We start from the raw sequence: 24777 nt of genomic DNA, 5'->3' as shown, positions 1-24777 counted from the left end.
ACTGAGGAACCAATCCTGCTCCTCTTATTCTGGCTATTTTCAGGAGTTTTGCCTATCTAAGAAGTATAGCTTTGATAGGGCACATATACCTTATTCCTTTGTAACCAACAAAGAGGCTAAAGCCTTCAGTGTGCATAAAAGAGGTGGATGGTTTTCAAAGACTGTCTGAGCTACCAGACCTGGAGGGAAGAGCTGGCAGCTGTAGCTTGTTTGGCTTCTGGAAAGAGGAATGGACAACTGTGCCTCCTAGGTAAGGAAAGAAATAGAAGACAATAGAGGCTTCCCAGGCTTGTGGGTGGTATGTTCCTAGTAGGGGAAAGAAGCTGCTCTCCAGCTGATCCAGGAAACAGCACACCTGAACTAGGTATCAGGGGATTTGCTGCCTGCCTGAACTAATGGGGACTGTAGTACTACCAGAAAGAATACCCATTGTCAATCTGTTCCTATCTGTTTGATATGGACACCTGGAATAAACTCAAGGAAGATGCCTGCATTTGTTTTATTTCCTTGGGACCTGGGGCCAAAGGAAAATCTGTTAGTTGCTTCCCCATGACCAGAATAGTTGTTGTCCCCTGCCTTTTTTGAACCTGACTTATAGGGGCTAGTACCTCAACCATTGAGGTGACTAACAGTTCTGTTACAGCAGGATTGGGCCGTGAGCCAAATGCACTGGCTGGATTTTAAAAAACAATGGGATATTTTTTGTCCACTAATAAACAACACAATTATATGAGTTTGTAGCAGTAGCTGCTGCCTCCCACCATGTATCAGCAATCTGGCCTTTTGTAACCCTGACCCATATTATTGGGAGTAGGAAATAAAGTTGAATGTCTGATCACTACTCCAGTGTCAGACCCATATTATATGTAGACAAATATGCCTCATGCATCAGAGTGTAAACTAATGTCCTACAAGAGTTGGAAAGAATTATTCCCATATACCAGCACAACACAACTGGCCAGGGGAGTTTGTGTGGATAGATGGGGAGTGGGTTGGGGAAAGGAGCATTGAAGAAGAGCTGCCTTCGTTGAAAGCATCAGATGCTGCTGGAAGCAGGATACTTTGCTAGACAGTCTAGCCATGTCTACACTACCACTTATGTTGGCAAAACTTATGTCATTCAGGAGTGTGAAAGAGTGTGCACAGTGCTATATCATCAGGGGAGCTTCCCCCCTCACATAGCCACTGCCACTCCTGGAGGTGGTTTTATTGTTGACAGGAGAGCTCTCTCCTGTCAGCATAGAGCGGCTACACAAGCAATCTTACAGCAGCACAGCTGCATCGGTACAGACGTGCCACTGTAAGCTCGCTAGTGTAAACATGGCCTCTGATTTGGAATGGTAACTGCTGTTCCAAAAGGTCATTTGTTGTCATTAACAAAAGACAAAGAACCAAGTAATGTGAAAAGTGTTTAAACATGGCTTCTGTTAAAGCTAGTGCATTGTGTAGCTAAAGTCATGTTCAACCTTTTGAAAACATCCCATAGTGAATTAACTAAAATAGGTTAGAGCTAGGTTGTCCCTTTACATTTAGCTCTGTGTGATGGAGGGGCTGCGCTGCCCAAGGAAGGAGTTATGTCTCTTCCTTCCCTACCCTCCACTTCCTTCTGGGAGAGAGTGATCTCTATTACTGACCCTAAGACTATAGGGGGTGTTAATGGGTCACTTCACATTGAGTGGTCCCTTAGAAAATATGCTAACTGTTTATGGGAAACTCTGTTCAATCTTGTATTTTGCTGTGACACTTTGGCCTTGTCTACACTAGAAAGTTTCGATGACGATAGTTTTTTTGGTTATAAAAAAGCGCTATAATTACAGCGCTTGCGCCCATCTGCACATCACTCATTTTGTCGCAAAAACACATCCACACTTGGTGCTGTAATATCGACAGTGAGAGCAGTGCATCATGGGCAGCTATCCCACCATGCAACTCGGCAGCTTCTGCCACTAGGAATTCTGGGATGGGGGAGAGGAGCATGGAGCAGCATGGATGCAGATCAGCGGAGTGCAAACAGATGTCCAGAGTGGTCAGGATTGGCATCGTGGGACATTTCTGGAGGTCGATTACTGTGACAAAAATATACAGCAGCGTCTACACTGATGATTTGTCACTAAAAGTGTCTTGCAAAAAGCTATACACCTCTCATCAAGGTGGTTTTATTTTGTCGAGAAAACACAGCAGTTTTGTCGACAAAAGGGTCATTGCAGTGTGTATACCAGGATTGTTTTGTCAACAAAAGGTGACTTTTGTCAACAAAACACTCTAGTGTAGACCAGGCCTTTGAGTACCTTTCCCAGACCTGAAGCAGAGCTCCGTGTAAGCTCGAAAGCTTGTCTCTCTCACCAACAAAAGTTGGTCCAAAAAAAATATTACCTCATCCACCTTGTCTCTCAGATCCACAAAGATATTTAGGCCCCTAACTTCTATTTAAGAGCCTAAATACCTTTGTGGATCTGGGAATATGTTCTTTTTAAGATCATGACCCCCAAATTTAAATCATTATGGTGGGAGCTGTGGATGGTGTTGTTAAACTGTAATCTGTTGCATTGATGGTCCTTCCAGGGTTATTCATGGGAACGTTTTGGAGATGAGGAAGGGGAATGAGTTAATGAAATGCAGTGAATATTTTAGTGTCCTACCTAAATTCCAACTTGGATAATTGCATTCTGCTTATCTAAATTTTCTCCTGCAGTTTCTTTTAGTTACAGAATACTAGCCTACTTATCTGGATACTCCAAGGCACCTATTTGTAAAACACTGTACAAAAGTGCAAAATAACTTCCTTTCCTTGATTGCTATGAAGTATGGCTGTGTGCTGTAAATTAGTGACTGCCTTCTCTCCCAGAGATAGCAGCAGGTAAGTAGTGGAGTAAGAGAACCCTATGTACCTATTCAGGGTCTGGGGATGGGTGGGCACAATCCCCACCCTAAGGGGAGGAGCTGCTGGACCCAGACATCCAAAGATTATGGGGGACAACAAATGAAAAAAGAGGGATGAGAGTGAGACTCACACAGGTTCAAAAGGAGGGAACCAGAGGGGACATTGAGCAGAGAACCCTGGACAGCACCCAGTGCTCCTTGAAGATGTCCAAGGAGCCAGTGGACACAGTCCAGAGGAATTCTGCCTGGAGACGTGACTTAAAGGAGGATCAGAAGTAAGTCCCACAGTCACAGAGTATCTCCCTGTCCAGATTCCTCCTCCTGGTATGGTGGACGGCCACCTTGGCTAGTGCCAGGAGGAGGTTGGCAAGGAGGTCTTGTGATTTCTTGGGGCCATGGATGGGGTGTGCATAGATCAGGAGGTGCAGGGGAAACTGCAGCCAGAATTTAAGGAGAAGATTTTGGAGGAGCTGAAGAAGGAACTGCAACCTGGTGCATGCAACATGGTAGATGTGCCCAGGGTCCCCCTTTTGCTGCAAAAGGGACAGGTGTCGGGGAAGATGGTGAACTGTGCCAGGTACATGCCTATGCTCACAGATCCGTGAAGGAGTAGCCAATTAATATCCCTGATGGCTGTGAGACCAAGGTGGAATATGGCCTGGCTCACCGAGATTCCTCACCCTCCATGGGTGAAGGATATGGAGCACAAGCATGTATAAGTGTTTCCTAGGCATGGTTCAGAGATGGACCGGCTGCATGTCATGCAGTGGGCTCAGGTGGTGTGTAGGGGGTAGCTGGGGAGGCTCGTGGGGCATTGGCCTGATGGTAAGGTCTGGAGGGCCAAGGGTGAGGTGTGGGTAGAAAGCACCCTCCTGCAGGACCCGCTCAAGGAAAGCACAAGAGGTGGGCGATAAAGCTGCCATCACTTGCTTGAGTACACAACCGGGGACCCCAGGGTGGAGTGCCCCATGTGCCAGCTGAGAGCCAGGGGTCCACCCAGTCCCTCCAGTTGTAGTCCCAGAGGTCTCCGATCCTGGTGGTACCAGCCAAGACCAATTTCCAGCACACTGAGGTGGAGGTATTGTGCAGCAAGGGCTCTGCAAGGCGGTCCTCCCCTTGGCATCTGCTGTGGATCTGGTTGCTGAGACTAACTTCCAGGTCCTGAGTAGGTCTTGGTAAAAGACCAGCAGCTTAGAGAGGTCTTACGGGAGATCCCTCAGATGGAGGTAGAAGAGTTGCTGGTCATATCGGAGCCCTTGGAGATAGCGGAGGAAAGCTTGTGCCACCGTGTTCAATGCTACCTACACCATAAAGGAATCTCTGCAGGACCTGGAGGTGGAAGATGGATGAGACCTGACTGCGGAAGCAGAGCAGGTCTTGTTCACCCTCTTCTGTGGGAAGAGATCCCTGTGTATGTTGCTTTAACTGTGTAAGGCTCTTTTCAAAATGTTTCTTTTCAGTATTCAAATTGTTGGGTTGGTATTTTCATTGTTAAACTAACCTTTTTTAACTCTTGCCATTCCACAGGCCGAAACTCTGCAAAGCACTTATCTTCAATGGGATTTAATGGCTGTGCTGAATGGGAGCCATATTTTATAAAACGCAGGGTGCAATTATAAAATAATCAACAATTGTTAAGTAGGTGTATAGATTACTCTATTGTAAAGCTATAAAAGCTGGATACATACACTTAATGCACGCAGTACTTTCTCTGAAGTCTTCATGAATTTTGAGTGCACAGGAAACAGGGATTGCACACTTGATGACAGCCTTGCAAAATTCTGCTTGCCCAATTTATGGGGCTTTGGTTTCATTAATTTTTTACTTTTCTTTTTTGGACAGGCTGTTAGTACAAGATTAGATTTTGTTATGATCATCAGGAGGGTGGACTAGTTTTGGGGGTTGGTAAATGTTCAAGATTCATTTGGAAATCTGCTTTCTGGGGTTTTTTTTGTTTTGTTTTTTTGTTTGTTTGTTTGTTTGTTTTTTGAGATGGAGGGGGCGGGACAGAAAAAGGAGTGTTTTCGTTGCTCAGAGCTGAGGGGCTGTGCACCGGGATGGCTCCTGGCAGCCAGAGGGAGCTTAGGTTAGCAAAGGGGCGCGTGTGCGCGCAGCCCTACTCCCAGCTCCAGCCCGCTGCAGGCAGCACACCGGTGTGCGCCGCGCAGCGAGGACCAGCATTTCCCCTCATCGCCAAGGAGCGAGCCGAGGCTCAGCTCAGCCCAGCCCAGTCCAGCGCTACTGCTGCCTGCTGCAGTCAGTCTGCAGACTGCCTGGGGGGATTCATTCTCCGACCGAGGAGCTGCCCACCCGCTCCGCACCATGGCTGCCCGGCCCGCTCTCCTCTCCCGCTCGCGGCTCCGGCTGCTGCTGCTACTGGGCAGCTTGCTGTGGGCGAGGAGCGGCTGCGGCGCCAGCTTTCCCCCGGAGCAGCCGGAGGGCTCGGCCCCGTTCCCGGAGTCCGCGCGGCAGAAGCCCACCGTCTTCATCGCCCTCATCGCCCGCAACGCTGCCCACGCGCTGCCCCGCTGCCTGGGCTGTCTCGAGCGGCTGCGTTACCCCAAGAGCCGGCTGGCCATCTGGTAAGGCGGGCCGGGGTCCCGCTCCGCGGCGGGGTGCCTCGCCCCTCGCCCGCGCTAGGGGGAGCCGAGCGGGGCCTCTGCGGAGTCCGGGGGAAGCGCTGAGGGGCCGGAGGAGGGGGGTGAGGGGAGAGAAAAGTTTCTAGGCAGTTGCCGGGCGGCGTCTGTCTAGCGAGTGCGGGTGGGGCAAGGCCAGGATGGCAGCGAAAGGGGGTGGGGGCGGACACGGGAAGGGGGGCAGGGCAGAGGTCGGTTGAGGGGGGCGGACACGGGAAGGGGGGCAGGGCAGAGGTCGGTTAAGGGGGGCAGGTTAAGGGGGGGACAGGGTAGAAGCCAGGACGATAATAGGAATAAAGCAAGGGAACAAATGGCCGGTTGCCTCCTGCACTGCAGGGATCTAGGACAGTAGTTTTCAACCTTTTTTCATTTGCGGATCGGTAAGACATTTCGACTAGAGGTGCGTGGAAAGCTTAGACATGGTCTTCAGACCCCTAAGGGTCTGCTGCTCAGAGATTGAAAACCATTGATCTAGGGCAAGGGGTCTTTGTCTTTGCTGAACATGTGAGGGGTCCCTGCGTTTCAGGACTGCTGATAACTTGAGCAAGAGAAACTACACCTCTTCAGGCAAGAGGCATCAGCCAGGGGCTTCCAACTGATCCTTCTCTGGGCTGTGATTTCCTAGCCCTACCTGTTCTACTGGAAACGAGGATCTTTCCCTACTGCCTTGGTTGGGATAAGGATGAGAGCAAAGCTTTGTCTAACCCTTTGTGTTCTTAGCTGTAAACTTTCCCTGGAGCTACTGCTTCCTATGGAGAAAGGGTTTTCTTGGAAGAAGCTGACAGCGTGGCTCAGGCTCTAGGAGTAACTCCGCCCCATTCATGCTATGTGGGGACGGTTCCAAAATTAATTCCCTTCTCTACAACCTCCCTAGTCCCCACATGGCTCAATACATTAAACCAGGAGCAGATGTCTACTAGCCTTTCCAGTATGTTGCAGGCAGCACATGCATCCCAGACTATGGAATATATGTACTGGCTATAAAAGCCATGAATGTGTTGGAGGTAGATAGGCAATGGTGCATTTGGGAGGGCAGAGCCTGGCACATAAAGCAGAAGTGGGGATTATGGCTCACGTTTTTACAGTCAGGAAAAACTGACTGAAACCACAGTTTTGTTGCAAAATTGCAGGTTTTGATGGAAGCTTGCTCACCTGCACCGTTTTGATTGTTGGGGAAAATGCTTGATTCCTATGCAAAAATCCAGTCCCGGAGCCTAACTGTAAAGCCAAAGTCTTTGTAGAGACAAATTGCTATTATATTGTTGCCCTTATTCTACCAATTGAACTGCAATACTTAAGTTATTAGAGAGAACAGGAGGGAGAGGTAATATCTTTTATTGGACCAACTTCTGTTGATGAAAGACAAGCTTTTGCGCTACACAGAGTTCTTCTTCAGGTCATGTTCTTTAGTTACGTTGAAATAGTTGTGTGATATTAGGGGTGCTTAAAACATATGAATAAGCACCTTTCAGTATTTGTATAAATCCAAAGAAATGTACTGAAGTTAGGCTTACTGGCCTATAATTGCCAGGATCATCTCTTGTGTCTCAGGGAACTACAATGCCTCACCTAGCTCCTGGGCAGCACAGTCTATTTTATGTAGGTGGGTGTAATGGGAGCTCACTAATGCAGCTGGCCATATCCCTGCTTCCTTTCCTACTTTCTTTGCTCCTTTGGGAGAGGCTAGTGCCTGTGGAGGTGCTATCAAAGAGAAATCCCCAGGACTGCTGTTGGGGCTACGTCTTGTGTGGGAGGCATGAAAGAAGAGAGTTTTCTTGAGCCCTCTGCTTAAGCACCTGTTGACAGGCCAGACACAGTTGGGCCCCCCTGCAAGTACATAAAGTTGTGACAAAAGTTTCCAAAATCCAGAGGACACAGTGCTTCCAATGCCCAGCCACATGAGTGCCTTCAGAAAACTGGCTGTATGTAAGTGTTGAAGAATATTTATGGCCATTCCATTTTAATGGCCATTTTTCCTTGTTTTTCTCAGGCTGTGTCAAAAGTTAAATCATCTTCTCATGTAGTTTTTGAGTGTGTACACTTACTGTCGAAGTTTTTATGGGGATGGAATGGGCTTTCTCAGGGCTGAGCCAATTGCAATATGCTGTAAATCTAGGAGAAACTCATTTGTGTTAGGAAACTTGCATGTTAGGAGGATTTGCTAGCACAGTTCCATTAGAATTCTATCCAGTTACTGTTAAAAGTGAACTGCAAATCAAAATGCCTTCCTTTGTTCCAGTGCTTAATTGGTGGTAAAAGAAGTGCTGGGGCTCAAGCATTTTTTTTTTTTAAACTTTCATAACGGATGCGGCAAGCGGCCAGAGGTGCCGGGGCTATGAACTGCCAAGCCTAGAGGTGCCAGGCCTTAGCCCTGGCACAAATTAAGCATTGCTTTGTTCCCTTTTTACCCTCCTTTATCATGTGTAAAGAGAAACTAAAGCTCTGATTTGTGTTTGTGGAGCTTTTCTCTGCTTATTTTGTACATTTGGAGTATCACATCCTGACAGTTTCTCATTTTGTTGGAAGATCTTTGAGATCCTGTCTGGGGACATCACAGGTGACTGACACATGAGCTGCTGCTCTCCCAGGTCAATTTGATGTTGAAGCTAAAATCTTACTTGCAAAAGCCACTTCCCAGTGGTGCTGAGATGTTTCTCTTATTTAACTCAGCTGTGTCTACAGCTGCTGCAGTCAAGTCTCTGGCTGACTGTGTAGATATCCCCTTAGACGGATCAAAAGGCATTTTCTAAGGATCAAATTTGAAACTATGGGCCTGCTTCTGATCTCACATATAGCAAGTTTACCCCACTGTATTTCTATTGACTTCAGTGGAGTTACTCCCAATTGATATCAGTGTACATGTGAAGAGAATCGGGCCCTATTTCTCTGAGGTCCTCTCAGCTGCAAGTAAAAAATGTATAGTTTGTAAGAGTGCTAATTATGGCTAGTTAGAATCTGACTGACCAGCCATGAGACTGTGTCGAGTAGAATTTGAATTAGAATGGCAGACTCAGACAGGTGGCACTTTGACATGAATAGTTCTTAATTCCTTTCTAAAGCACTTTTCAATATCTTCATCTCACTGATTCATGGATCTTCCAAAGGTCATATTGATAACTACATTGCCAAGAAGATTGGAGATCTCTGATGTATACACTTAAAGTGTAAAGAAAGCAAATGTCCTTAATTTCATCCATCAATTGCTATTGCTTCCAAGTCTTGGACCACGTCTCACTGTAGTCGCTGAGAGTTCCCTTGACTAATCGAATGCCTGCTGAAGTCAATGGGGATATTTTCATTGAGTTTTGTGGGCAGTGGACCAAGCCCTTTGTGCTTAAATATGCATGAAGCTAAGTCTCTGTACTGCAGAGTACAATTATATATTGTGAGATGCACTTTTACAGGTCTGCTTTGGAAATTATAAGAGTATACAATAGCTGTGGCCATTGTTTGGTAGCAGCTTGAGATAAGTCCCAGATGAGAGGAAGTAACTCACTGCTGATGTATTGTGAAATTGGCAACGCTAAGAGAATGGTTTACCTTTAAAGGTGCCAATGATGTGGCTAGCAATGGAAGTTTATAAAAACAGAGTAATGGTGATGCAGTTTTCATAATGTCAAGATTGGTACAGTATTAGCCTACTACTGGCTGATGCCAATAGAATATGAATATTTTTCTATCATGTGAGTTCATAACATTTTTAAATGTGAAGGAATCTACATATATGGGAATTTCCTTTAGTGAAGCAAGGTAATTTTAACTTCAGCATTCCACAGTGAAGAATATTTAACATGGGGAGTTCAAAATCTGCTGTTTTATGCGCTCACTTCTGTCTATTGATACTGTTTCGATATATCTCTAAAATCCCTTTTCTGTGTTACAGATAACACGTCAGATTGTTATAACTGGAATAATTTTGTAAAATGAATTTACTCTTCACTATGTTTACTTTTTGCACATCACTCAGTTTGGATAGTGAAAGTTGACTTGTCAGTTTTAGTTTCTTAGTTAGTTTCTATAATCTTTTGTTAGCTTGACATACTGACAGATGGGTTGGCTTTTACCATTCATATAGTAGCTCTCTCTACTATCTTTCATCATGAGGAATGCCGCCTCATTTTTTTAAAGTCTAATTTTTTCTTTGTCCCACAGGAATTTTGTGCTATCATGTAATAAAAGTTCTACTTGGAACTTGCAATAGCACTGAGATCAAGGACCCATTGTGAAGCACTACCTGCCCCAAAGAGCTTATAGTTTAAAAAGACAAGATAGACAAAGGATGGGAGTATACAATCATCTTTTACAGATGGGGAAACTGAGGCAGATTGGCCTGCACAAAGTCCTCATAGTTATCAGTGTCAGACCTAGTATTCGAAAACAGGAGTTCCTGACTCTGATTGTGTTCCTGAGATTGTGACCCATCCATGCCTAGGGTAGCCGCCTGAAAATGTCAAGTTCAGGGCAGGCTGCAAAAGGAGAGCCAGATTCTCCCAGCTCTGGTGGGTGACACTGAAGTCAGACTTTCCAACCAGTCACAAACAATGCTTCTGATTCCCCACACTGGTTATCAAGAAGCTAAAACAAAATATACACAGCCCTCTTTACTGCATTTCAGTCTCTGGCTCCCAATCAGCCACTAGGTTAAGTAAAGAGATAAGTTATTTAAAACTCTACCCTCTTTATCCACAAGGTTCTACTGACCCCAAAGGGTCGGCCACATTATCAAATCATTATAAGTTTGTATCTTACCCAAAATACCATGCTGCCAGTCAATCCTTTAGTAACTATAACTAAAGGTTTATTATAAAAGGAAAGAAACAAACTATATAACAGGTTTTCATTAGAATTGTGGAGTTTGCAGGATTGTATAGTCCCTCTGGTGTACATCCAGTACCAGCATGGGTCTCAGTCCTTTGTTTCCCAACTTCAGTTGTAAATAAGTTGATACATTCCAGAGGTAGATGAAGGCTGAAGAATAAAGACAATATGATGTGTGGTGCAGCTGCCTTTTATGTTCCTTGGCCTTTGCCATACTGCTTCTTGTGGAAAAAAATTTACAGAAATAAGATGGAGTCCAGGTCACATGAGTAAGTCCTGGTGACTAAAGTCCTAGGTTATTTCACTGGGCTTATTGTACCTTTGAGTTCTTTTCGTGGGCTTATTATACCTTTGAGTTCTTTTCGTGGGCCATCAAGCATCTAGTGCTGCATCTAGTGTCGCCCAGAAACACAGCTCAAGTTGAAATACAGATACATCAAACATATCCATAACTTCCAATACAAATATTACACATGCACATAAACCATATCATCATGCTTAGTAAATTATAACCTTTCTAATGGCACCTGACATGGCCTATCTATTATGAATTATTGTAATTTTGAGATATGGATGTTAAATAATATCATAAAGGGTCCCCCTAATCCAGCCAGCATCACAGAGATCACTTTCTCACTTCAGTACTGTAAATTATTCATACCTGAAATATGGAATCAGGAAACAGGTTATAGAAGATCGCCTATATATCCTGAAGAAACAATTTTTTTGTTTTGTGTGTCTCACCTTTGGGTCTTGGCAGGCTGAACTGTATGACATCATGAAATGCTTCAGCAGAAGCTTCAGCATTTGAAAGGAAATCTGAAAATTACTGCTGTGACTTCAGTATGTACCACTATACTCAAATGTGTTGCAGCTAAACATTTTGAAGAATTATGGAGAAACGTTGAGTAAGAATATAAACACACATTTACTTGAGTTCCAGAGGGGTAGTCGTGTTAATCTGTTTTTAGCAAAACAGCGAGAGTCCTGTGGCACCTTACAGCCTAACAAATTTATTTGGGCATAAGTGTTCGTGGGCAGAAACCCACTTTGTCAGATGTATCCGACGAAGTGGGTTTCTGCCCATGAAAGCTTATGCCCAAATAAATTTCTCACACGTTTACTTGGTGTTACTAATTTCTATGGATCCCCTTTTTGGACTGGAAGTCTCTTAAAGGGCCAGATTCTGATACTCTTACTCATGCTGAATAGCACCATATTCCGTAAGTGGTCCCACTGAAAACAGGTGATACTCTTACTCATGCCTAATATCAGACACTTTCCCAAAATGAGTAAAGGAAGTAGTGAAAATAAAAATTATGCACCGCTGTTGAGGTGTATAGTGATTATGAGATCTGTTTGCTAGTTACATAATGTATCAAATTTCAGTTGGACTTTAATGAGAATTATGGGGTTACTTGAAGTCACTTATTTAGGTACCAAACTTTTGGCAACTAAATTGTGGGATGAATAAAAGTGGGAAACAAAACAGACATTTGTCTGTTTGTCCAATGCATCTGAATGCATATCCACCCCTTTATATTTAGGCACCAACTTAACAATATACCACTGTCAAGCAGATGCAGTTTTAGCAATCGGGTTGTGTAATAATCAAGGATCACTTTCCAAAGGCCAAGTCCTATTGATGCTGTTTTTCCCCCTGTTTACACTGGTTTTAAATTTTGGTTTTAAGGGTTAGATTGGAAGTAATTTTTTTGGATGTTCTCGAAGGTCAGAAAGAGTTGATGTTTAGACGCTTTGTATATAAATGTACTGTCACACCTTTCTGAATCCCATTAGACTGTATATAGCTAAATAATGTTTGCAGCTGGTTGGTGCCTACTAGGTCTAGTTAAAGCCTACACTGTCTCTAAAATGTCACAATTTACTCTGTCCTTGCTAAATGGAGACTTCTGCTTCTGGGAACCCAGCAGATTTTTGGAAGGTTACTCTCTTATGGATCTGGATGTAGCACTCCGTAAGGTATGATAGGGGTTGCCCAAATAGATTTTAAATTCAGGAGTATATAACTAAAACCACAGTGTGCTCCCACCCCTAATCTGCCAAACATAACAAGTTTCTTTATGTAGTGTTTCTGCTGAAAGAGATGTATCTATTTGTGAGGTTGTTGTGTGAAACTTGTTAATACATCCCAGGTTTTTAAGTATAGAGTGTGAATCTATGTTCTCTCTCTGGGTGAAGAGCCTTTCTATGAATACCTTGATGTTTGCTCATGTCTGGTCCACTTATGCTGTGTCTTATGTATGCATATGTTTAGTAATATTTAATTCTCTCCCTCTACCTCAGATTTCTCCAAAGTCTGAAGGTTAAAAAGCTTCTCCCTTTGGGTCTGTAGGAACAGCCACCGAAGGTTGTCTGTTTAAAGGATTATGTTTCTAGTCTGGTAATACCGAGCAGCTGTTTACATTGCTGCATTCTTCTGTTGCTTTTAACTGTCATGTTAAAAGTCATTCACAGGCTGATTTTTGCTGAGTTAGGCTGGTTATAAATCAATGCTGAGTCTCATTAAAAGCTCACAGGATCCCAATGATGTCTTCGCTTATCCCCATGCAAAATCCATTAGACCACATTCCATGGGTCTACATGTGTATAATCAAGGACAGAATTTGATCCATCATATGTTTCTATATTATAGTACTATCATATAATGGCTTTGTAGTCTTAGTGTGACAGCTGGAATTAGAGTAGATTGAGTCAATTGTACGGTTCATATTATCTAGTACAATACAACTTTAGAGATTGAGCCTCATATATAAGGAGTGCCCACATCTCTCACCGACTTCAATAGGAGTTGGAGGTGGCCAGTACTTTTTGGGATAGTGTCATTATTCTCGATTGCATCTTTGATACAAACTGTAGGATACTTTGGAATAAAGAATTTTTAAATAAGATGGTTACAGAGGTAGAATAAACACAGAACAACTAAGAGGTATAAGTAAGGGAGAATCAAGTATCATAACTTTTATAAATAACCAGGGGCTCCAATAGAAAAAAAATGAGTCCAATCCATTGACCTCAATGAAACTATTCTAAGTTACACCAGCTGAAGTTCTGGCCACATAGGTTGTATGATGGATTTGGAACTGGTCTGCAATCATTTTTGTATGGATATTGTTTGTTGTCCTGCTTATTCGGATGGTTGCTGCAGTAATGTGTTGGGTTAGCTTGGTAGAGGGCTGTCTTCAAATGAAGGCAGGAAGGAAAAGAATGGCTCAGGATAGCCACCTCTGAGTAAATACTTGAGAGTTGGTAAGGGAAAATGCCAGAGCTATTAGCTTTGATGTTTTTGCTTCCTTTCCAGCCAAGCAACAAAACTGGTTTTGATCAAAAGGGCCAAAGCCTGGGAATGCAGAACTCTGGCAGATTTAAAAAGGGCCTCTTTTTGAAGAGAATGGGGTAGTTTGGGGGAACCAGACTGAGACATAGGCATCCTCTGGTGTGTCTGGAGAAGGTAGGCCTGCGTAGGTCACCGTCACAGGATGGTAGAGCTTTAGATAAGATAGACATGAGTGCAAATTGTTGTTTCAAAATCTTTTCTCTCTTTGGTTTATTTCTTCTCCTAAAACAAACAATACTAAGGTTTTAAGAAGGTCATCTGTTCACTTACATCGCTGGTCACAGATGCGTAAAGGGAAGAACCACAGTCAGACCTGCTGGGTAAGTACAGTTCATACATAGGATAGTCTATCCCAGGGCCTGGCCTAAGAGTGGGAAAATTGCAGAATTCCATCCCAGGAAAAGTAAAGGCACAAGGCCTGATACCTGTCGGGGCGATTCAGAGACCAGTGAGAGGGCAGAGGTGCAGGTAGCCCTGTAACTGTGACAGGTTGAACACCCTCCATCCCCAAACCAATCCCCTCTCAAGACCCTGCCATGCCCTGATATAAAATTACATTAGAGCTGAGAAATAAATCCCCCAAAGCAGTGGCATTCTTAGTGTTGCTTTCTGCCGTGTATATGCCTTGCAACACGTGTGGTTATTTATCTGAGAGCCCGATGAGACTGGATGACTTCATGTATCCTGTGGGGATTCTTTATAAATGGATTGTAATGCTGCATTACACATGGTGAACCAAGTATTGGGAGTTGTCCACACAGCTGTCTGCAACGATGGCCAGTGTTGTGGAATGCTTTGAAAGGCCATCTGTACTGCAGTGCATAGGAAGCACTAAGCAAAGTGCAGGGTGCCATGTGTTACTTAACTCACAATTTCCTTCCTTTGGGATGATATCTCAGACCTAATGCTATTTCAGCTTGTTTGTTTGCCTTTAATTTCCTGTGTTTGTGAAAGTCCGGTGTGCACTGACAGTGGTTTTGTCCTCATTTTCGTGGTGGATTAAGGCTAAATGTGGTCCATATGCATCAGAAGTCCAGAGTATTGAGACAGACTTGTCTTCCTCCAAAGGGGTTAACTTGCTGTAGCAGGCATTTGGCTGCCAGCGGTGTATTGTCATTTGCTACTCTGCCTCCAGTTTTCAGTTTCTTCCAACTGTTAGATTCTAATCCTGATAATCTTGCCTTAATAACTCTCCCTTCCCAACTTGAGATAGTAACATAGTCTTTGCAGACCAGTGGCTGTCAATGTGTGAGTTGTAATATCCTCAAAAGAGATGCCAGCAGCTCTTGGTGGTGGCCAGAAATCTGCTCATGGTTTTCTTTTTTTCAGTCTTCATTCATTTATCCACTTTGTAATTCATCCTCCCTTGACACCAGGAGGGTAAGATAAACTCTTGCATTAAGTCCTGTGGTACCTTCTTTGGTGCTAAGAATTCTGGAGTAGATCTGAGAACTAATTGTGATTGACTAGACTTACAGCTGAGAACCCAAGTCATAGATCATTTGTGTTGTTTTGCTATTATAATCTAGCCATAGAATGAGGTCCCCGTAGATTTTCAGTGATGTTATAACAAGATAGAGAGAGTAAGGCCCACATTTTTCAAAAGTGTCCAGTAACTTTTGGTGCCTGAGCTTTGGGTGGCTAGTTTGAAACAATTTGACTCGAGCACCTACAACACTTCTATTTCATGTAGTTCAAGCATTTGTAGTTCCCACATCTCTGAAAACCAGACCCTAATTTTCACCAGCTAAATGTAGACACACACAGTTAGCAGACACTTTTGGCCTGCATGTCTTGCCTGAGGTCACACAGACTGGTGGAGCTATGAACTGATCACCTTATTCCTGGTCTTGGGTCTCAACCACAAAGCCCACCTTCCCTAATTCTAATCTTGCAGACATCCTTGGCAGTCCTACAGCTAAATCCCTCACATCAGGCTGAAAATGCACCCAGCACTTTCCTGTTTGAAGATTTCTCCAGTTCAGTAATAGCTGATGGAGTTAATTTGAGTGAATTAGAAGCTCTCTAGTAGAGAGTTCCTGGGTCAAATTCATAGTTACATCAGAAATTAATTTGTCTCCTTGTGTTCTTATTGGCTTTTAGGGTTATTGACTGTGGCCAGGTTGTGGGCTCTGATGATGAATCTTCTGTTTAAGTCTTGGCTGATTAGTAGAATACCCATAAGACACATCCACCCTTCCCAGTATTCTGTCAGTTTTCTCATTTGAGATGCAGTGGTCTTCAATCACAAGGTGTGCTAATAACAAACGGACACAAATGAAAATATTTAATTATGCTGCACTGGTGTATGCCATCTCCTCCATAGGCACTGCAGCCAGCCATGTCCTCTCAAGCATTTCTGCTCTCCTTTGAGTGTGTTATTTTTTTGTTTAAGAATGTCACAGAGGACATAAGGCTTTCATATTCTAATGATAGATTTATTTTTGTTGCATTTATGTAGTATCTTGTGATGTCTGAAAATTTGAAAGTGCTCTATAAACATCGATTAAGTCTCATAATGCCATCTTGAGAGGGTAATATTAGCTCCATTTTATAGGCTGGTAAACTGAGGCATAGAGATTAAGTGATTTCCTCTTTCTACTTCTGATCTGATCATTTGCAAAGGTAGGAATAGACTTCAGAACTCCTGACTGCCAGTACCTTATTCTAATGACTTAATTATGGAGACAGTATGTTTATCTACAGTTAAGCCTCCCTGGTACATGCTGCCTTCAAAATATGGTGATGGACATAAATAAAGATGTAGATGGAACTTTGTTTCAGGTTGCAACTACAGTTTTAAATAACAGGTCAATCTGTTTCCACCTGCCTTAAGTATAACCAGTGTCCCAAAGCATTTGATAACAAAAGCTTCATTTTGTATCCTGCAGGAGAGATGGCTGTGTTGTTTTACAGACTTCTATTCTATACCCTGTTCTCTGGGCAAAGATATAATGAATTTTTAAGCAGCCAAAGTGCCATCTGAACTAGTGGGCATAGACATCAGCAGCCAAGAGGACAATGCATATGTATGGAAGATTGGGGGAGGTGACTGTGTTTGAAGGCAGGAATTCCAGCTAGGAAAAACTCTGTGAGCAGGCGTCTTTCCTGAAGCTGCTCTACACACCCATTCCTCACAGTATGGGAAGTTCAAACTTGCCCCCTCCTGGCATTTGGCTTTATTAACAAAGAAAATAACAATAGGAGAAAGATCAGCACAAACTTCCCTGGACATGGTTGTTGCTCTTCAGGACTACTCAGCTCAAACCCTCTCTCCCCAGAAAGTCTAGCCCATCTCTCTTATATCCAGGTGGACTAATGAGGCACCTGCTTCAATGAGTCACCAGAACCCACTTAGCCCTTTCCTAGAGGATCAACCTGTTGTTTGTGTGTTTTGGGTTTATATGACAGTTTAAAGGGGGGATATATTCATTCATAATCCAGCTCTGGGCTATCTTAACTTTCAGTTTTTTACAAACCTTTGCTTTATTCAGTGTCTGAATCAGATTTAACAGTGGATTGTTTTCAGTATTGTAATAAACTGAGAATCTCCCGAGCTTGAGAGTAACGCCTCATCGTTGTCACTGGATGTGAGCACATTTTGGATGTGGTAGAACATCTTCACTTTTCTTTCTGAAAAGTCAGCAGGTGTGTAGTAAATCTGTGGTGGTCTGAAATTCAGCTGAGGGGAGACTGGTGCATGTGTATAATGGAATCATCACACATTAGATAACATTGACCAAACTGGAGTAAAGGTGACTTAGTTATAAGGTTTATTCATTGAAGAGGCTTGAGAATCATTATATTCCCCTCTTTGGTATGTAAAATGTTTATTCATTTATAGCCAGATCCTGCACACAGAAGAAAATGAAAGTTGGATCAAGTCATTAACTGGTTTAGTTTTGTATCAGGCATTCACAGATGATGTTTCATTGTAGATGATTTGAGAGGTGTATATTCTTTAATAGTTTTTTATATTTAGGCAAAGTGTTTGTGTTTAGAAGATTATTCATCTACTTTGGATAATCATAGAAGAGTGTTGTAAAGTAAGAGACTCCATTATATTTAAGGAGCAAAGACCAGTATATCTCTTAATATCATCCCCACCAGTCACTTGCAGCTAAAGTGTCTCTTCCATTTACCTGCTGTAACAGATGCTTTCAGGAAAGGTGATACAAAAAGATGGACATCACATTGAAAAGAGAATGTGTGTTTGCAAGAGCCTGTTATGGTTCCTGCAGCAGTTCTACCATTGACGATGGTGAGGATGTCAGCTTCCATGTCATCAGAGCTAAATGTGTAATTGGGCTGTACAGAAACCAGTGTATCCCAAGTTCTTTCCGCTTCTCTCTCTTTCCACTACTTCCTACTCTGATAGGAGCCAGGCAGCTCTTCAGAAATGAACAAATGCCTCCAAAATATAAACAAACTCTCTCTGGCCTGGAAACTAGGTTAATTTTGGGGTATGACCACTACAACTTTGAGGCTTGTATGAATCCAACCTTCTTGTAGTGAGGCAAAAGGGTGAGGGGAAAGGCATGTAAACCAAAACCCCAGGGCAAGCATTTCATAAGCCCCCCCACACAGCCAAAATGCCTAATTTCATGCAGCTTCAGTTACATTGGGCCCGATTCTTAAAAGTTCTCAGTACTCACCACTGGAACTGGATTTTTTTTAAAAGGAGCTCAGCATCTGAAGTGCTGAACTGTCTGGGATCTGAACATAGGTGTCACAATGGGTGCTTCTGGCTGCTGAGCAGCTTTGAAAATCTGGTGCTTAGTTAGGTGTCTAATGGGTAGCTAAGCTCTTTTGGAAATCTGGCTTCATGTCCTGATGTTATGCATCAAAAGATGACTCCTATAGCCTGAGCTGAATGGGGAAAGGAAGAGGTGTCCAAGACAAGCAGTGGTGGAGGGCAGTATTCTGCAATGGAGAGGACAGGGCAAAATGCTTTCTGGGCTAGAATGGACTCGCAAGTGCCTCCAGCAGCATTTTTGGAAAAGGTCTAGTGTGCACTCCCAAAACTCAGCCCTTCAGGTGCTGTCCAGGCAGGGCAAAGACCACACCCCTCAGGGCTGTTTTGTGCTGCCAGCTGTTCTAGCAGCTCCCTCCCTGCTTGGGGAGTGTAGAGAGCCACAAAGGTCCTTTTCCCCTCTCCCCATTCAGGATGGCCATGATAGGGCAGCCATAGTCTGGCCCTTTGGCCCAAGGGCAGCTAATCTGAGGTGTGTTTGGGCTACTGTCCCAAGTTTCTCCCTCCCTACCACCCCACCCACAAGCCCTAACCCAGCTGGTGTGGTATGTGTGTCCTAATTGCTATATCTCTGCGGCACCCAAAAAGTGGGTTGGATTTGTTTTGATAGCATGAGAAGGAGACGATTCGGTTTGCCATTTGAAAGAAAGGGTGGGCAGTTGTATTCTCCCGTGAGCCACAAGAGAAGGAATATCTGATTTTTTTAAAACCAGACAGGGTAATTGCTCCCTTCTCCCCAAAGGGATGTTTGCTTTTTCTTTTCTGTGGTCCTATTGCAGAGGAAGGCTGCACATGGCTGCAATCTGTTTTTAATTTAATGCACAGTGGCTAAATAATAGGTTGCAGTAACCAAACTTTAAAATGTTTGGTGCTCTGCTGCAACTGTTAGCAGGTGATCTTCTCTTGTGTCAACAGATGCAAAAACCTATTTATCCTGCTTGTACACTACCTGTTCTTATCATGGATGTTGCCTCTGTTCTGGGTGAGAAGCATTGACTATGAGTTCTTTAACACTGTTGTTTGACAAGTATTCTTGACACTTTTAGTCACTCCAGTCCTTAGAAGAAATTCTTTCTTGGGCAAATGAGAGAAAAAGCAAGTGCTACATTCTCAAACCCTAGTAGTTTGAACAGCTAATTGTGAAGCTGGATGTTAAACTTTGCCAAATGCAAACACTTCCATTTATTCTGGTTATAAATTTGACTCCATGAATTAATCACCATGAACTCTCTGCAAAGTAAATTTAAGCAACCTCCCATAAGTAATAGCCATGCTGATTCACACACTGTGGAGGTATGAATCAGAAGAATATGAGTCTGAGTCCCAGCAAGGACTGAAAGGAGGTCTCTGTGCCCCTGTAGTTTATGCAAGCAAGACAAATATGTATGTGTAAAATACCCCTTTGCTGCTGTGCAGCAGAGGTAATTGAATCTCTAGGCAGTCTCTGATATTCATCCTGTGCTTTCTATCTATAACATTGACAGTCTGAGGCTATGTCTTCACTGCCCAAAGAGATGCCTCTTTACAGTGAGGTAACTGTGTGATAGCTATCTTGCTGTAAAATCCTAGGGGAGACAAGACGTCTGTAGCTATTACTTCAACATATCTAAGTAAATCCCAGGCATGCATAGGGATGGGTATAGGGTTCATCTCAACTAGCTATACTGAGATCGAACTACCTGTGAAGTAGTGAAGAGTTTGAGCTGATCACATTTAGTTTACATACCTTCTCTGCTGTGTAAGAGTGGGTCGGTTATTAACTTTCGGCTTCTTCCTCATGCTGCTGGGTGCTGTGAGAGTTGCTTTTCGGGTAGTTCTCTCCTCCAGCGGCAACTCAATGAAATGAGAAGATGAGTACATTTTGTAACAGTAGCATCAGCAGCAGTTTCACAGGAGCAATAAGAGCACATTTTGGAGTACTGTTTTTTCCCCAATTTGCTTCTTCCGTCGCAAATTCACTTCACTGGTGCTTGTGTGTGGTCTGCAGAGAGTAGTGTTACCTTTGTATGTATTTATATGCTGTATAGCTGTATATTAACTCCACCTTAACAGAGCTTTTTGTAAGTGCAAGTTCTTGCCATTAGTGTGTTCTTAATGTGGAAAGCAGGAAGGAAATCAATATAGCAGAATCTGCTCCTCTTTGCTCTTCTTTCTTTTGCTGCTGCTAAAGTTGGGAGAAAGGTCTTTTTTTGGTCTGCTTTCTCAGTTCTTTGAATTGTTCTGTCCTTCAGAACAATCCAAGGTCCACACTCAGTATACTCAGTGGTAAGAGAAGGAAGCTTGTAGTTGCGGGTGAGATTTGAAAGCTACGAATGGTAGTTAGGTGTCTAACTCCCAATGTCTTTCATTTTGAGGTTAGGTGCCCAATTGAGTGTCCCTGAAATGAGTGTGAATATCACTTCCTTTTATCTAATGAGAGCATTGTCTCATTTGCAAATATCACATCATATTTAGTATAAGATACTTTTTAAAAAGTATTGGATTCTGTAATTTACAATATACAAACAATAACAAACAAATGTAAAGGCAAATCAAGACCTAAAAACCAGGACAGAGCTTATTTTAATATACATGAATATATATATATAGAATATACAGAGATCATTATGCAAGAATAACTAAAACCATAGTACACTTTCATAGTGGAATATGAAAAATAAATGCAATTAAAAGCACAATGGCACTAAAAAAGGAAAAATTTAGGAGATGTGTAAAATATGTGGTTAAAAGTCTGGGAAAATATCATAAGTAACCAATCACAAAATATCAGATTTACTTTGAGATAAAATAACTGTGGACAAAATTTTCAGAAGCCATCACTGATTTTAGTCACCTCCATTTTTGGTTGCCCAACTTGGGCCAGATTAAAGGGGCCTGATTTTCAGAATGTGAGGTGCTCAGCATCCTTTGAAAATCAGGTGTCTCAAGATGAGCACCCAAAATCATTAGTTACTTCTGAAAATCTTGGCCTATGTGTCTAATTATTAAAGGTTATATATATTGTGCCTTTAAGACACAGTCCATAGTAAGGGGCAGTGCACAATTTCACCGCCATGGGGTAATGCCTCCCAGAGGGAGCTCCCTAGCCATGCTGAGGGGAGAGCAATTTGCAACACCACTTTAAGGGGCTCCCCGGGCAACCAGTTCACCAGGTGGTAGAGCCATGACTCCCTCTTGCTGCCCCCTTATTACTGAGTTGTTCCCAAGGGATGTGGGGAAGGGCAACTCCATTTCTGCATTTGTGCTTTCCTGAGCGGTGCACCAGGACTGCTTTTCTGGGATTCTCCTTAGTCCCTGCCCATTCTACTGCATGGCTATGTTAGCCTGGATCACGTTCTAGTTCTAAAGGAATATTTTAAAGAGTAGAACACACAAGTTACTCTGAAAGTATCAGCTTTTTATCTAATGTATTAGAATATATTGATTTATTACAGTTTCTTTCAGTATGAATTTCCCCAAGCCAAATGAAACTCAGTGAGTTCATTTTCTGTTTTATAAATCATTCATACGAAGGAGACAACCTCAGCAGGATATGTGCGTAAATCTTTAAGTTGGGTGATGAATTTGGTACCTCGTGTACAGAAAACAAGCCTTTCATCATTGCATAGAGCTGCGCACAGCCATTTATAATTGTACCTTTAAGCTTGTTGATGAATCGTCTACAGCTTCACTCAGTTGGGGTTTGCTGAGAAGTCCAAATACTGGGTCTCCTGTGGAAAATGGCTTGGTACATTTACACAGCCTGGAACTGCAGCTGTCACAGGTGGGGGTGGCAGGGTTGGGAAGAATGTTTGGAATGTTCTGAAAAGGAAACATCTGATTGGCTGAAAATGAGGGACTGCTGCCTATGGATACACAACAGATTTCCAACTCTGTCTGATAAATTTCATGGGTAAAAGGCAGTCACTAATGGCAGTCATGCTTACACTTTAACTCAGGCACATCTGCTTAAATATTCTTTATGTAGCTTTGAGACAACAGTGTGAAGTGGTATCAGAAGAACTGGAGATGATGGCAATGGTTTGGTTTGGATAAGTGACTGATCAAAGTCTGAAGCAACACCACACAGCATGTAGTAATGCAGCATATGAATACAGCTTGTCTTTGATCTGACAAAGTTGCTTTCAACAACTGTTTTTCTGGTTCTTTAAAAGCATTTAATTTCATTATCACCTACACAAACCGGAAAAGCCTGGTCTGAAGCTCACGGAGGATTATAATTGTCCTTGGGTCTGCTGCCTCTTCAAACATTTTTTTCCTACATGGGAAGGCTGTTTTTGAAGTTTTGGTTTACACTGTCTTTTCAAAATACTAAAATGATGTAAATGCAAAGAGTTTGACTTGAATACAAAAGTCTGTGCTGTTAAGCACTTCATCACAATTTTATAATTTCCTGATTAATGCAGGGGCTAAATCATGTGGTACCGCAGTTAAGCTATGGAGGGGTGGAATGATTATTGTGAGAGAAATATTGGAGTCTTGTGTCTAGCATTAACTAATTTAGTTACCGTATCCACAAAAAATTCTTCTCGATAAGTTGCTATTTCAGTCTGGTGAGCTCATAGCTGTCTGCTTGGCAAAGCTCAGCTCTGACTTCTTCCTACAGAGTAAGATTGCTGCCAGGTTTTTCACCTCAGACCTAAGCTTTCAAGAAAGCACCATTTTGCAGCACAAGAGAGACACTTCTATCAGTGGCATTTCCTTCTGTCTTTGACAACAAGCTGCCCAAGAGGACTCGGAGTCTGCTTTTTTGGGCTAGCAAGTCATTGTTTATGGTACAAGTTTAAAGACTAAGCGTTGCCTGGAAAGATGGAGTTTGCATCTAGTTTATGGTGTTTTCAAGCCAGATCATGGCTAGGGTTCAAATGAGGATATGATGGCATAGAAATGTCACAAGCTGTTCTTGTTAGATTTTGGTCCCAAATGATGGGAAATTGATATCTACCATCTTGAATTGTAATGATCATGTGAGATTATCTGTTTCTATGTAATTTCTGCCATCTTGGACCAGACTCTTATTAGAGTGGTAATTCTTGTGAAATTTCAGCTGCATCCCTATAGGAGACAGGGTCTTTCTAGTTTTGGATCTGATCCGGAACCCTAAGTGGTGTGGATTTGGGTTTTGAATAAAAACCACTCATTTTTCTCACCCACCTATATTCAGAAGTTGTGATTAATGGTTCTGGTTTTGAGCCAGCTCTGAGGAAAAAACCTGTAGAATTCTTTTATACAATACACTTGTTTATATCTGGCTGAGATAGTAGCTGAACTTGCTGCCCTCATTTTGTGGGTGGGTGTGTGGGAGTGAGAAAGAGAGAGATTCCTGTTTCATGTGTTGCTTACTTTGTGTGTGTGTGCATGCTCTATATTGTATATCATAATTTGTTGTGAAGAGTTACTACCGAATGATATCTGTTTACAACTAATGCCCATATTTGGAAACAAATTGCTGAAGCTTTGAAAAAGCCAATGGATCTAAAGGATGAACTGCTAGTCTGAGTGGCAATGAAGTAGCTATGTCGTGGGACATGAAAGAATGACGAGCAGAGTCTGAGTGTCCTAGAAGAGGACTCCTGTGCAGACATCCTCCAAAATGCACATGCCACTGGCCTGTGATCTGTGATTTGTGTGATCTGTCTGTACAATTTATGAATTTATATTGGTTGATTTTATGAAGTTGTTACTATGAAAATTGCTATCCATGTATGCTTCTATTGCTGTGTATTCACCATGACCTACAATCCTGAAGTTATGTCTCTGCCAGCCCAATAAATTGTTAAGGACTATCTGGATCAGGATAATTCTCATCTGGAGAAAACCAAAGAGTGACTGCATTCTACTACAAATCAGTTCTTTCCACCTTTCCTCTGCAGGGGCTGGTGTTACGGAGAATGGAAAAAACCCCAAACCCAGGAAGAAGACAGCAGGGTGTTGATGCTGGCTTTTAAAATCACAGCAGGGGAAGATTTGAAGGGACAGGCACAGGAAGTTTGGACAGGATAGAGGGGTAGGGGATGGACTGGCTGGGATCAGAGAGGAAGAGCTCGAGGGGAGAAGGGTTCATGTTTCAGAACACTGCAGCTGCTGGACAATGGAGGGCTCTGAAGAATGCTCTGGAGTGGTGAGAAAACTGAGGCAGGGAAATGCATGTTGTAGGTTTATTATTTTCTGTATATCTCTGTATTTCTTGTGTGATTAAGTAAAGAGCAATAAAGTGTTACGCTTCTGCCCAGAGTGTACCTGGGTGTTATATGCTACACCTACCACATGGCCCCTTGGAGTGTTAAAACAGAAGGCTCATGCCTTCGAGTGGAGTTCTAGAAGAGGGTGTG

General features: G+C 42.9%; 1 protein-coding gene and 1 long non-coding RNA gene across 3 annotated transcripts in view; both read left to right on the top strand.

Annotated features, from left to right (window-relative positions):
• The first annotated feature begins 137 nt into the window (after nucleotides 1-137).
• COLGALT2 (collagen beta(1-O)galactosyltransferase 2) overlaps nucleotides 138-24777 on the top strand; it is a 74687-nt gene continuing 50047 nt past the window's right edge. The window contains exon 1 of one of the 2 annotated variants that reach the window (XM_067535105.1): nucleotides 138-250. Coding sequence is in view for 1 of the 2 variants with exons in the window: in XM_067535104.1 (XP_067391205.1) it covers nucleotides 5203-5462 (260 nt within the window). In the remaining variant the exon portion in view is untranslated. Of the gene's footprint in view, nucleotides 251-4782; nucleotides 5463-24777 lie in introns of those variants that run through there. The other variant, XM_067535104.1, reaches the window with a different exon arrangement.
• On the top strand, nucleotides 13934-24671 carry LOC137144661 (uncharacterized). Its single transcript, XR_010917449.1, has 2 exons — nucleotides 13934-14012; nucleotides 24319-24671. It is a non-coding gene; the product is annotated as an uncharacterized lncRNA (long non-coding RNA).

Source organism: Emydura macquarii, unplaced genomic scaffold, assembly GCF_026122565.2.
Source record: "Emydura macquarii macquarii isolate MOO-44397 ecotype Brisbane River unplaced genomic scaffold, CSIRO-AGI_Emac_v2 contig_3477, whole genome shotgun sequence".
NCBI lineage: Eukaryota > Metazoa > Chordata > Testudines > Chelidae > Emydura > Emydura macquarii.
Note: the sequence above shows the minus strand (reverse complement) of the source record. Positions and strands in the feature narration are given on the sequence as shown.